The 14,754-nt window shown below is 41.7% G+C and overlaps 1 protein-coding gene across 1 annotated transcript; it reads right to left on the minus strand.

Moving 5' to 3' along the window:
* Positions 1 to 66: 66 nt before the first annotated feature.
* LOC146546155 (paraneoplastic antigen Ma1 homolog) lies at positions 67 to 920 on the minus strand. Its single transcript, XM_085266650.1, has 2 exons — positions 431 to 920; positions 67 to 188 (listed from the first exon to the last, which is right to left on the minus strand). The coding sequence occupies exons 1-2, from the start codon at positions 918 to 920 to the stop codon at positions 67 to 69; spliced, it is 612 nt and encodes a 203-aa protein (XP_085122776.1).
* Between the last annotated feature and the right edge of the window lie 13,834 nt (positions 921 to 14,754).

Raw genomic sequence — 14,754 nt, forward strand, 5'->3', positions numbered from 1 at the left:
CTGTTCTCACACTGTGGTCTAATGTGTCCATCTTCCCCACACCTGAAACAGAAACCAGGCTTAGGGTTAGGTGATATATTCCCCTGTATATCCGTTCTTGGCTTCTGGTGCTGCTTTGGGACAGGAGTACAGGACTGACGAGACTGGGAAGCAGTTAAGGCGGCAAGTTGCTTTTGTATCTCCGCCATCTGCTGGGTGAGAGTGGACAACGCAGCACAGACCCCCTTTTCTTCTTCTACTGCGAACTGAGCTTGAGCTGCAACTCTGTGTCTTGGTGTTCCCAAATGTTGCTTCATCCTCAGAGTTTTGCTAGCTTCTCTGTCTTCTTCAGTTCTTAATAGGAGTAACAGTTCTGCAAAAGAAGGTGGGTTGGATTTTCTCTGCTTCAGCTGAAGCTCAGAGATAAGATTGCTATCCCAACATCCCCTACAGAATTGGCTGAGCAGGTGCCTGTTCACTTCACTCTGCTTGACTCCTCCTCGCTTGACAGCTAAACTCAGGGCCACCTGAAGTCGCTGTAGGTAGCCGGATGGTTTCTCACCCGAGTTCTGCAGCGTGTCCATGAACTTCGCATAAAGTTCTTCCCCGTCCTGTACAATTCCATAAGCAGAATCAAGATGTTGAATATAAGTCTCTGCTGGTAGGTCGGGGTTAAGGTGCTTGATTATGTCCACTGCAGGTGGTAAAAGACTATCAAGGATGTGTCTGGATCTTCGCAGTTCTGAAATGGCTGGATCCTTTAAGATGAGATCCACTCCAGAGCGCCATGTATCATAGTCCACCTCATGCTGTGGGTGTTGTATTCTCCCAGAAAACATGCGCAGCTTATGAGATGAACGTATGTTTACATCTTCGCTCTTTACTATATGCTCCACAACATACCTCTGTACTTCAGGTGGATTCAACTCAGCTGCAGACATGCTGGTAGAATGTCCTTCTGTTGTTGTAGGATGTAGGGTAGCTGAAGAAGTGACAGGAATAGCCGTGTTGTGGGTTTGTTGATCCGGAGTAGCAGCCGTTTTGTGTTCAGATGTGGCAGTACATTCCTGCTTGAGCCCTTCTGGTTTTCCTGGGCGCAGTTCTGAAACAGCTCCATTTATTTGGGTCATTAGTTCTTGGAGAACTTCAGCAAAATCCTGACCAGACAGTTTTGCTACTTGTTTTAAGTCAGCTAAATAAGTCTTAGTCTTTGTGCACCCGACAGTAGCCGCATAGATTTTAGACAAGCTTTTTATATGATATTCATTATCTGAGGGCTTAAATGCATATGGCAGAATCGGACCCAAAAAATCAAAAGCAGACCCCGTTTTAAAACTCAACAACGAGCATATTATTAAACTCAGAGCCGGGTGAGTTTATTGGCACAGAGCGTTCAATAGCACCATACTGGAGAAGAAAATCTTCAACCTCCTCAACCTCATATGCGGGGACGCCACTGACACCGCGTTTGGTATTTTAACACCTAATGACTCCAACAAGTCCATGTTCATAGTAATATGGTGAGATAGTGAGACTGAATGTACACAACAATATTATACTTGACACAACCTCCTGGCTGGCTCGCCACTAATTTGTCTTATGTAGCAAGTACATAAGCTAAAATAATTTAAGTTGGTTATGAGTAGTTCGGCTAATTCAGAAGATATCAGATTCGGCTCTAGGAGGTGAGTGAAGTACAATAAACGTACAACCACAGATATTGTGATTACAATTGTTATTTATAGTGAAAATAAAGTGCAATTACCAAACACCAATATTTACAAAATCTGCAGACAAGAAAAGATAAAACAATTCAAGTTTGTAAAATATCCGCTGCACGGCAGTGCAGCAACCTCGTCCAACCTCTGGCAAACAATGTCCATAAAGTTTATTTCATGAGTGATATAAGTCCAACGCGTATGACAGTCTAGACAGGTTGAAATTGGAAGTATGATGATCAGCACTAAGATTCCAAAACTGAAATCTCAGAAGTGAGATTTGGGGGACTGAAAACCAAGAGGGGAGAGTGTAGGCCGCAGCAGCCTCCTACCAGACCGCAGGAAGTTGTAGCTGGGGTTCTGGCTCGTTGGGCCTAGCTCGCCATCCAAAGTAGTGGTGTCGCTGTGGTCTCTCCAGAGCACCACTAGCCTGCACTATAATCACAGAACCACTATTAGCAAAATTCATCTAAATTTCCCAAGCTAACTTTAGTTCCAGTGTACACAATAAAATCCATGAGAAAATACAACAAATACATATCCAACCATTATAATGATTTAAAATAAATGACAATCTCAAATAACAAAACTACAGCCACGTAAAGGGAGAGTAGTAGTAATGCAGTAAGCCTCAGCTATCCCATCAGCTAATAGCACTGGCATACTGATACAGGTTACAAATACAAACAAACATTCAGGCTCAACTCACCATTCACTACGTGCGATGTCACATACGAGCCCCACGCATCTACCCGCGGCGGTATCAAAAATACTGTTGAACGCAATCCACAATTAATTCAAAAACAAGCCAAGATAGTAAACAGCGAAAAGCGCTCGCCCTACGTACCTGTTGCTTCCATCCGCTAACGCCTCTCCCCCGCGTCTTTTCGAGACGACAACCCGGAAGGCATATATCGGTGCCTCGCGAATGTGATTGGTCACAACAGGCATGTGCAGACTCGTGGCGTGGCGTGCGTCATGACGCGTCACGATGCCTTCACGGACACGCTCCGGTTGGAATTTAAGATTCCAATCTAGTTATAGACCCAGTTCTTTTTATTTTTATGTGGGTTACACATGCTCCTAGATATATTTCTACTGCAGGTCTATTTTTAGTCACAAATGTTGGTGAAACACTTGCTTTTACATGCATGGTGGGTCCTGCATTAAAGAAAGCATTTGAATTACTCAGTGAATCCTGGCAGCCAGAGAAACATCCTTAGTTCCACTTTAAACTAAACTCTGCTTCGGTCTTCCACAGTGTGTTTGTTGTTTCTTTGTTGTTGTTGGCCTGCTCTCTCCTCTCACTCCAATCTGGTTGCAGCAGATGTTTGTCCCTCCCTGAACCTGCAGACTTGGGTGCAGCACCTCAGTTCTTCAGTCTGAAACCAGCTGTTGTAGCTATATCCCCTCAAGCACACCTTCCCTGGTCATCTCTGCTGTGGTTGCTATAAAATTTAATCTTGATTAAAAAAAAGAACAAAAAAAGTAAACTAAAGTCAGACTTGATGCCATTTGTTGGCAGCATGGTGCCTGTTTGTCTTTGATGATAAACTGCAGCACAGTCTAAAGCAAACCTTCTGACTTTATTGACTTGATGCATGTATATATTCTTCCTGTTCACCTTGGACACACAACAGCTCTCTGTTTGTTGTGATTGGATCTAGAACAGCCAACATATCCTAATCTAGATGATTTCTAAGGTGGTATCTGGGAGGAAAAGTTAAAATCAGCTTGGATGGCCTGTACTGTATGATGGCCTTGGTTGCACCACATTGATAGCCATGCAGGGTGGTTCACTCCTTGGGCAAGAAGACCGAGGAGTGAGCCACCCTTGGTCAAAGCTTGGCCATTCAAGCTCACTGTTTTCCCCTTGTTGGTTGATGATAGTATTTTTTTTTTACCTGACTTATAGTCATCATTGTCTTCAAATTAACTCACACACTGCTGACTGCTGTAGCTTACCTGGCTGAGCAGGTGACCCATGCACTGAAGGTTAGAGTCGTGACTCCAGGGCCTGGTTTGAGTCTGCCCAAGACCATTTCCTGTGTGTTATTCTCCTCACTTCTCCCTCCCTTCCTGTCTTCTTTGTCCTGTACAGTGAAGACAAAAGGCCTCAAGTTGTGAAAACTCTTCCCCTTCATCATCTTCCATCTCTCTCATCTAAAATCTCCAGTATTCTCTGAGTAGAGAATCTTTTCACAATCTTGAATGATAAGGATCCAAGTGGGTAAAGTTAGTTATTTGTTGTGTTCCTATTTGCAGCTGGGATAGATTAAGAAAAACTATCGGCTGCCCAAATTACATCCAGTTTAGAAGACAAACATTGAGTGAAGTGTTTTTTCATCATACTTCACAACTCATTAACCAGGTGCCACAAACTGCAGCAGGACAGTACAAAGCATGTCATACTGGATGGCTGCAACAACCAGCGTTTTACCTACCTTTGGTATTTCTTGACAGCATGAGCGTAATATTTACTGAACAGAGTCGTCTTCTGTAATCTTTTCAGATTCAGAACACTGTATTTATTTTCAAGGGGCAGTTAGGATACTGAGCTTTCCAACCGTACATACAATACACAAACATCACATTGGAGAGACGGGTCAGGCTAGGTAGCTGGCCGGTCAGCCGCTAGAGCAGCGACCCGGAACCAAACAGCAGAAAATGCACAACATCAGGAAAGATGAGGAGAAAAAAGAACTCCTCCCAGACTGAGCTCCAACAGGGAGATCAGTTTGAGAACAGACAAAAAATGACCTTAGCGCAGAGCACATGAAAACTCTTAATGCGCCATAGAAACACATGACAAGCAACAGGGATGGGTAAAAGGTGAGAGACAGCCGGTGTAGACAGCGCACCCGGGCCTGCAGCATTTGCGCTGGTCCCCTCGACCCACCGTCTGCACCGGGAGGGGATAAGCATGCTTAGGATGGGAAGGAACAGTCTAAACACCGTCTGTTATCAGGGTGAGATTTGTTATGTTCAGCTCCAGCCTTGAGACCACAGCTGGTGCCGGTATGTTAGCCGCATGAGATGATGGTGGCTTTCTTTGGTGCGAACAACTGCATGTCAATTTCACAGCTGATCTAACAGTCCGTCACTTGTCTCTCAATCTCCCGTTGGAGAGCCACGAGCTTCTCCGAGAGGTTATCAGTTTTGCGCTCAAAGAGCAAAGTCTGAGAACTCACGACCGCCATGAGCTTCTTCAAGATCTTATCCGTGCTGCGTTCAATGAGCCCATTTTGAGAAGTCACGACCCGTCCCATTGTTTCAGTCACAGCGGGCAGCCTTGTGGGGTTTGAACAGCTGATTCTGCTTTCTTTAATCTTCAATAAGCCAGGGCCAAGCCAGGTCAGATCAGCAAGAACCCTTTGCTGCTGTGAATGTCCGTGCTGCTATATTTCAGGATCAGGCTCTAAATGTACAAATGGATCTGAGAAGATTTCCAATCATGTTTCTACTAGATTTACAGTTTGTTTTCATGTCTTCTGACTCAGATGGTGGAGCAGGTGGAGCTTACAAGGAGTAAGTGCTGCTATAGAAGAAGAGTTGTGTTTTAATGAGGCTATTTAGTTAACCAATAATTGTATTGCATGCTGGCATTAAAAATGTTTCATTTGACTGATTTAATTGTTTGTTTGTTTTCTTCCAGACTGAGTGGCTGTAACCTCTCAGAGAGAAGCTGTGATGCTCTGTCCTCAGTTCTCAACTCCCAGTCCTCTAGTCTGAAAGAGCTGGACCTGAGTAACAATGACCTGCAGGATTCAGGGGTGAAGCTTCTGTCTGCTGCACTGCAGAGTCCACATTGTACACTGGAAACTCTCAGGTCAGGATCCAAACATATCATTAAATGATATTATTGTACAAACAACCAAGCTTTATAGAATTGGCAGGTGAACTTTTCTTTATCTTTGGATTGCTTAGGAGATTCTTAATTACTGTCTGAAGATTTTTTTACAGTCACATATTTTGTTTTAATGGTCAAACAGAATTATTGTTCAGTTCAATGAGCAGGTAGCTGTGAGATTCATAATAATGAGGTATATTTGTATTAAAGATGACTAAACTTGAACAGTAGCTGTGAGTTACTTTGTTTACTCGTGTGTGCTGATGTTGTGAGTAATTTAAAGCTGAAGTAAACTTGTAATGAGTTTAATAGAGTTTCTGAAGTAAGTGTACTTGCAGACATTTATGTGTTTTCTAAAGTCCAGGAGCAGGAGGCTGTGTGTAGCATAGAGGAACCCAGACCTCAGCTTTGTCTCCTGGTTTCTGTTGCTGCTGTTACAGTTTCCCCTCATCGTTCCTTCAACAGTCTCCTCACTATAACAAATCAAAGTGTTACTGTATAGATTCTCGTCTGAATGTTGCCATGTGCTATCAAAACTGAAAGCGATGTTTCATACACCCACGTGGTTCAGTCACACAGTAACTGATGGTAAATAATGTTTGTGTTGAGCACATCGTACAGGTCAGCTGCTCCACACAGATCTCAGGTTTACATGGAACAGTTTGTGATCATGAAGGATAAACCTCACTTCCTCTTTGTTTCATACAGATGTGACATGAACAATAACACATTCATGAAACCCTTTTAGGAACACAAACACTATTGTAGCTGGAGAATATATTTGAATGTAGGATAATGTAGGGGATCAGAAACAACAGTAATAACTAACCACCACCTCACCATTTGGGTTGGTAGCTGCATGTTGATTGATGAAGTCATTTTCTTCTTCCTCCATTTCTACCTTATTAACATCAGATTAAAAGCTGCACAGAGACAGGCCCTGGACATGTTTAGCCTAGCTTAGTACAAGGACTGGACATGGGGGAAACGGCTCTCATCACTGGATCAAAACATGAAAACAAATCTGAAGTAAAGTTTTGTTGAAGTGAACTGTGGTGGTGCCCAATGTTCCCTCTAAGCTGCGCTCGTGCAACTGCGCCCTGCTGGCACGTCTCTGCACAGAAAATCTGTGTTGCACACAAAAAAAAAAAATCAAATCTCAATTGAAATTAAAATTAAATCTTCAACAATTCTGTTCTGCAGTGTTAGTCAGTGACTGGCTGCTCCCATATGGATTAGAACGATGCCACCTTATCCCATAGTCCAGCCAATCACGCGATTCACATTCGTATATACGCAGCTAATCAACGTCGCTGACAGGCTATGACAGCGTCCTTATGTGCCAACACCGGTGTTATAGCGAGCAAAGTGGCTGATGATGAGGTGAAGCCACGTTAATGACAACGTGTACAACCATTGGAGATGTGAGCAGGACAGACGGAGCAACTGACGGACAAAGTGAGGACTTTATACCAGTTTTTAAATTGTGTTGATCGGCCACGTAAAACCAGAGTTATTATAAAATATCTACAATGTTTGGTTTTCTTCCTGAATAGTATTGTTGTTTATAACAATGATAGTATTCAGTGTTTATTGCAACAAACTTTGTTGTTTGCAAAACTCAGTTACTTTTTTGAAGAAGTAACTATATAATTAATTGCCCAACATTGGTCATTATATCCTGTATGTTGCAGACAGAGTTACAGACTCTCTCCCAGACCACAGACTCATAATACAAGTCAGAGCTTTATAAAAATAGAAAAAATAAAGTTGTGTTTTCAAAATTGGAGTTCAAGTTATTTTTACTTCCAATAGTGTTAACATGCTACAGGTCATGAACAAGGTTGTTTTTAATTTTCATTGTAAGTGGGCTAAAGCAGTTAATTAAAAGTAGTCTAACATAAATGTAAATGCTGTAATTTGATTACTTTAATAAACCATGTAACTTGGATGGATAAGATGCTGGCGTGACCACAGTGCACATGTCTGCTGTTGCTCACAGTGGTCCAAGGGACGCTCAGGGAGTTTGTGTGTTCGCTCAGACACATGAAACATTAGAGGGAACATTGGCGGTGACTGGCAGGGAAAAGGGGATTGATAAGACTTACTGTAAATATAATTATGTATGTATTGAAAAAGGAACAACTAAAATGTTCCAGCTGAAAAAATGAAATCAGTTTCAGTTTATGAGCTCTGTTTGTTTTCTTTACAATTCCAACCTTTTATTTTGAAATGAGCTGCTCATTCCTGTTTAGAGTTGATGAGCTGTTGTGGGTGAGAGGACTCAGGCAGCCTGACAGAGTTGATGTCCAGGTCTTCCCTGCTTGTCCTGATATACATAAACATGAGTATCCTTGCAGGTCAGATCTCATCTGTCACACCTGTTAGTGCAGCTCTCCTCTAGATTGTAGTGCTTGTTAAACTAGGATGATTTTAGGAGCCTGGACCGCAGATCTAAGGGAAGATATGACTTGGAAAGACTAAACCAACCTATTAGAGGTGTTCGCACTAACATAGATAAATACTCAGATTTACACCTTTAGTGTCTCACAAAGGGTTGAAAAGTGAATGTGCACAGAGAGGTTGGTGGTGAGACGGGCACTTCCAGCACTGTAGATGTGATCCAGATTCTTTTTAACCCTTTAAGACCTACCATAGAACCAAGTCCGCCAGAGCTTATATTATATTTTTACATGCTGTGGAGCCATTTTTGGGAGCATTTCAAGTTGCTATACATCAATACAACCATTATAGCCCAGATTTTAATAATATGTATTCATTAAGTGCATAGTAATTACATAAATTGCAAAAAAGTGCAATAAACTACAAAAAAATTGAAAATCGTTTTTGATTTTTTAACATATATTTGTAGTTAGAGAAATTTAAGAGGCTTATCCCTCAAAACTGTAAATACAAAAAAGTTGCACAAAATAGTTTCCCACCACAGGAAATTTATTTTGAGTGTCTTCATAGTTTTATTTTGAAATACACCAATTTTTATACACTGCAGGAAAAACGAAAATAAATATTATACTGCAAATTTGCAAAAAAGCAGCATATGCATCAAAATAAACTATTTCCAGCAGTGCAATATGAGTCCTAAGCATCCCAGAAACGACACAGAAAGTCATAAAGTCCAAGATAACTTTTAAAAAGAGCAGTATAGGCCCTGAGGCCCTGATCGCAAAAAAGACTACATTTCCGCGAAAATGACGTCACTTCCGGTTTCGGCCAGGTAATGGCGGAAATGCAAAAGTTCGCGCTGACGTCTATTCCAACGTAGGAAGTGTTTTGAACAGCTGATCGGACCGGCAAAGCGTGTTTCTGGAATATTATGTTTTTGTTCCTGCAAGCGCTTTTTATGCAGTTTTTGCAAAGCTTTATGTGGAAGGAAACCGTGACCTAGGACAAGCTGATGGCACAATATGTAAGTACAACTCCTCCGGTTTCATATGCAAAAAAATTTTTTGCGCTAGCTTACGTGGTTGCAGTGCTACCGGGATTTAAAAATAGTTATGCATAACAGAGCGTTCCCGCTCCGATCGGCTCTAAAGGGTTAAAAAGGAGAACACTAAGGTCGATTAACTTGGAACTTTGTTTTATATCTTCTCTTTGAACAAGATAGAAATTTAGGAGTAACATGGCCTTACAAACCCAACAGTGAGATCTTAAGAGATCCAGCCTACGGCTCTTCAATGGGGTGTCACAGGGTCCCCAGGAAAAAAAATTGTAAATGTAAAATAATAAAATAAATATTCTTCTGTAGCAATAACAAAGTATAACATAAATTGTTCTGTGGCAATTACACAAGAATATCCAGTAATGTCCCTGCCTACAATTAAACACATTCACTTACTGAAAATCGGGGGCATCTGCTGTGGCAAATGGGTTCAAGCCTTTGACCACAAACTTAGACACTGCTCGGTGACATTCGTCTATCCTGGCCTGAAAGGAGACGCTACCGGTAGACTGCAGCGAGAACTGCCAGCGAGCGCCAGCCAGACTCTGTCTGTCTCTCTCATCATGGTCACCTAAATGCACAGTAATGGCAGGTCTTGTAATAAGGCAGATCGCGCTAACATAATATGTAAGTAAGTAAGTAAGTAAGTAAAATTTTATTTATATAGCACATTTCTAGATAGAGATCACAAAGTGCTTTACAAGATATAACAGATTAAAAAGACAAAATACAAACAAAGTTAGCAAAAGGCAGTTTTAAAAAGATGTGTTTTTAGCTGTTTTTTAAAAGTAATCAATGAATCAGCGGATCGTAAGTCCTGAGGAAGGGAATTCCACAGTCTGGCGGCCACAGTAGCAAAAGCTCTATCACCCCTAGTTTTCAGTCTCATATACTGAATGACAAGTAGGCCCTGACTACTCGACCTCAGAGACCTACTAGGGGCATAGGGCTGTAAAAGTTCAATGATATATGGTGGTGCTTGTTGTTGAAGAGCCTTGAAAGTTAAAACCAAAATCTTAAACTGGACTCTAAATTCAACAGGAAGCCAATGTAACTGCATGAGCAACGGTGTTATATGTGAAAATTTAGAAGCTTTCGTCAAAAGTCTTGCTGCAGCATTCTGAACGATCTGCAGACGCTCCAAAGAACCTTTATTTAAACAAGTAAACAGGGAATTGCAATAGTCCAGTCGTGAAGAGTTAAAAGCATGAATAACAATCTCCAGTTCGGTATAGGATATAATAGAGCTCAATTTAGAAATATTTCTTACATGATAAAAGCAAGACCGAACAAGAGATTTAACATGACTATCTAACGTAAGAGCAGGATCAAGGATAATCCCTAAGTTCCTGACAGATGGTTTTACAAACGTTGAAAGAGGACCAAGAGCATTTATTATACTGGGTATATGTCTATCTGGGGCACATAAGAGGACTTCGGTTTTACTGTCATTTAGTTGGAGGAAGTTTTCAGCCATCCAGCCTTTAATGGTTTCCAAGCACACATTTAAAAGCCGCAGCTTAGAAGCCTCTTCCGGTTTAAAAGATATATAGAGTTGGATATCGTCTGCATAACAATGGTAACAAATATCCTCAAAAGGGCTCAAAATGTGCTGAAGAGGGAGTAAATAAACTAAAAACAGTAATGGCCCTAGCACAGAGCCTTGTGGCACTGTTAGTTGATTATTTACCTGCCGCATTAACGGGAGAGGACGTGCAAACGTTACCGCTGCTGCTGGGTTGAGAGTCACGAGTCCGGAGCGGAATTAAAAATGCGTGTCATCGCGTGTTTTGTGAGCAAATGCTTTTGCATATTCGTAGTGTTTCCTCCCTTAAATGAAATATCTACTTTGCAAGTTGCCCTGTTGTCATTGGTTCTCATAAAGTATAATCAAACTTTTGAGCGTTTGAGCCGCTTAGGCGCCGTGTTTCATGCCAGGTAAATGACGCTCCGCAACGTGGTGACGTCATTCGGGGCGACTGGAATCGATAAGGGAATCGTTTGCAAAAATGGCAAACGATTCCAAGGAATTGAACAGTGGGAACCGGTTCTCAACAAGAACCGGTTTTCGATACCCATCCCTAGTCAGTACATTCAGATATGAATCATAATTCAGTGTTTAACATATTATCACAGATGGACTGCACAGGAGATCTCCTTTATGAAGAAACTGTGAAAGTTTGTCCAACAGTGGGAAACATTTCAGAGAACATCTCAGAGAATATCTATGAAGCAGAAACTAAACATAATAATAGAAGAAAAGCCAAATAATGATCCAAATCCTGCTCTGAGACTATCAGACAGTAAAGGCTTCCAAAGACTGCTCACCTCTCAGACTTACTTAAAGATGCTGGTGCTGTCCACAGATCAGCTGACCTGCTGGGTCTCCATGATCAGCTTTGTTTCTTGGAGATAAAGGCTGAAGCCTTTAGAGCTTCAGTTCTCCAGAGCAGCAGGATGTCTGAGGTCCGCAGAAACACAAAAACACAGCAGCTAAAAATAGTTGTTCAAAGAAAACGAGGTGGGAGCTGCTGATTCCTGAGCTTTGATACTGGATTAGCTTCAGTAGTTATTCCAATCACTGCTGTAGGAGCTACATTTAGTCACAGCTGACTGTCTTCTTTGAACAATCACAATGACTACTGTTCTAAAAAAACAAGCACACAAAGAACCAATGAGAGTGTAGAACAGGATAAAGAGCTCCTGTGATGGTGGCAAAGAAATGAGCAGCAGACGGCCGTCTACATGTTGTAGTGGTTTACAGTCACCAGGGGGCGCCGTCACGGCCACGCAGTCAGTGGGCTGCTCTGCTTGTGCTGTTGTTGGTGAAGCTGAAGTGAAAGCAAATGTTAAAACAATGAAAAGTGTCCACTGCAGCCTCCATCTGAGCTTGTCATGTTCTTCTTCTTTGATCCTTCGTGTTTGTGCTGAACACTGCTGTCGCTCTCTTCCCTGTTCCCGCCCACTTTCTAACCAATCAGCATTGGAGCGTGCACAGCGTCGTCCACACTGAGCTTTGTTGTGAGCGCATGGACTCGTCTGCAGAACATTTGTATGGGCTCAAAATGTGGTCATAAATATTTTGTACTTGTAAATCAGGATTTGTATGTGTAAAAAGAATTTGTGTGTGCGTGAAAAAGATTTTGTGTGTGTGGACTTAGCCAAAAAAAACCCTGCAAGTTACAAGTACGAATTTTGACCCTATTTTTCTTCCTTTCATCTGATTGGTCAATGTCATGTCAATCACAAATGTAACTATCCAATCAGAGAACAGATGGGTTTGGCTGTTGGAGGGGCACTTTTTTGACCTGACGTTCCCGTCACAAGTGTCTTCTAAGTGAAGCTACCAGGTTCAGGTCCAGCTCTGTTTATCTGGAGCTGCAGTAAATGATCCGTCCTCACAAAGCAACACAGACACCAGATATGCAAACACAGCATCATACAACACAACCAAGAGATCCAAAGAATTATCTCTGCATTTCTGTGCTGATGCTGCTGGAACGAAGCTGTTTGAAACCTTGTTGTTCTGCACTTTGGGACCTGAAGAGGAACCTGAACCTCTGTGCAGAGGGTTCAACTCTGAGGATTCCTGTTCAGTTTTTTTTTATTTCACACGGCAAAACTTGACAACTTTATGATAAATGTACGACTTCAATGTGAAAAATTCATTTTTTTCTCTTGTTTGTTTGAAGCTGCTTCCTGTTGGCTTCAGCTGTTTGGAGTTTCCATTTTCTAAACTTCTACATCTGAACCTTCTTCAGCTCTGAACAGATGATGAAACACTGAATGATTTCAAGCTCACACTTTGTCTAATAAACTTACATCTTTCATTTTTTATTCAGATTGAAGGACTGTGATTTGTCAGAGATCAGCTGTGATTATCTGGCAGCAGCGCTGAAGTCCCAACCCCTCGTATCCCAGAGTGCTGGACCTGAGTGGAACCTACAACAACCTGCAGGACTCAGGAGTGAAGCAGCTGTGTGTTCTTCTGGAGAATCCACGATGTCGATTTGAAACTCTGAGGTCAGTCACATGTTTTAGTTGTGCTGAGATGAATATGATGTGAAAGTTGTGCTGACACTGTGGATCAGTAGGCCCACACACCTCTATACAGGAAGTCTGGTTCTACTCTTTGTAGAACTTCTGATCCATGATCCTCTGAGTCTGACTCAGTAGATAATGCAGAGTTCTGAGCTGATGTGGGTGAGAGGACTCAGGCAGTCTGACAGAGTTGATGTCCAGGTCTTCCCTGCTTGTCCTGATACACATAAACATGAGTATCCTTGCAGGTCAGATCTCATCTGTCACACCTGTTAGTGCAGCTCTCCTCTAGATTGTAGTGCTTGTAAAACTAGGATGATTTTAGGAGCCTGGACCGCAGATCTAAGGGAAGATATGACTTGGAAAGACTAAACCAACCTATTAGAGGTGTTCGCACTAACATAGATAAATACTCAGATTTACACCTTTAGTGTCTCACAAAGGGTTGAAAAGTGAATGTGCACAGAGAGGTTGGTGGTGAGACGGGCACTTCCAGCACTGTAGATGTGTTCCAGCTCAGTGTTCATGGAAATAATCCGGAGAGCAGGATTCCTTGATGAATGTCACATCTTCTTAAAGTTATAATCCACAGGGAAAACTGTGAAACTGTCGATCTGATATCTAGTCAACCAGTCAGGTGTTTACATGCCCTTCACTGATCTCCAGCCCCACCTTATTATCAGTTTCTCTCTTTTACATCTGAATTATCTTCACTTCACATTTCAGTCAGTTCAGATTTCATTAGCACGTTCACTTTAGCATAATCCATTTTAATCCAAACACCTTTCTCTTTAAACTCTGTTTGTCAGTCACAGTATATCCAGTACAATCCTCTTTTTCACTGCGTCACACACATTCAGAGATCAGAGTGTCCTGTGTGTGCTCTCATTCACTCACACTCACTCTCATATGGCTGAAGTCTGTTTGTACACAGGCTAATCTGGGACTCTCCACCATTTGACCCTAGAAATAAAGAAGCTTCTTGGATGAGAGGTGAAAGGCGAAACGTCTTCAAAAAACTTAAAGAAGTCCAGATGCCTTTTTTTCTAAGCTCTTTAGATGACTGTGAACCTTCACAAACGCCTCATCAGTGGGACTCTCAGAGCTACCAGCCCTTTGCTACAATCACAAAGCTCTTCATTGAAATCAATGATATCAAAGCTGGAATCAAGCTATAGCCATATACACTGGTAAAGACTTCTTATCTCGAAATAATATGCTGAAGTGGCAATGCAGAAATTGAAAATAGGCGGACGTGCTACCTATGCTATTAGTAGAATGGACATTGGCCTGCTGGCTAAGGAAGGCCCTGTCTCACATAGAGGTGAGAGAGGCCCCCCTCGAAGCCCCCTCTTTTATCGGGGCTTACTTAGGGTCATATCGGGGACCACACAGTTGGAAGTCTTTTTTTTTTTTTTTTCTTTGACCAAATAAAGCTTATTTCTGTAGCTGTTGTTTTATACAGCTTTAATGTTAATATTAATGTTTGCTTATGTATGTTTAGGAGTGGTCTGATGGTACATGTCGTTGTTACATTAATAATATTCAAATAGTAAGGGTATGCTTAAAGATAAGGTAAAAATCATATCATATAATGTAAATGGCCTGTCGAATCCAATTAAACGTAATAAAATTTTAACTAAAATGAAGAAAGAACAAGTACAAATAGTGTATCCACAGGAAACCCATCTAGACTGTAAGGAGCA

Source organism: Mchenga conophoros, unplaced genomic scaffold, assembly GCF_057382185.1.
Source record: "Mchenga conophoros isolate Kocher_MC1m ecotype Shallow Benthic unplaced genomic scaffold, M_conophoros_male_GT1.1 unmapped_scaffold_6, whole genome shotgun sequence".
NCBI lineage: Eukaryota > Metazoa > Chordata > Actinopteri > Cichliformes > Cichlidae > Mchenga > Mchenga conophoros.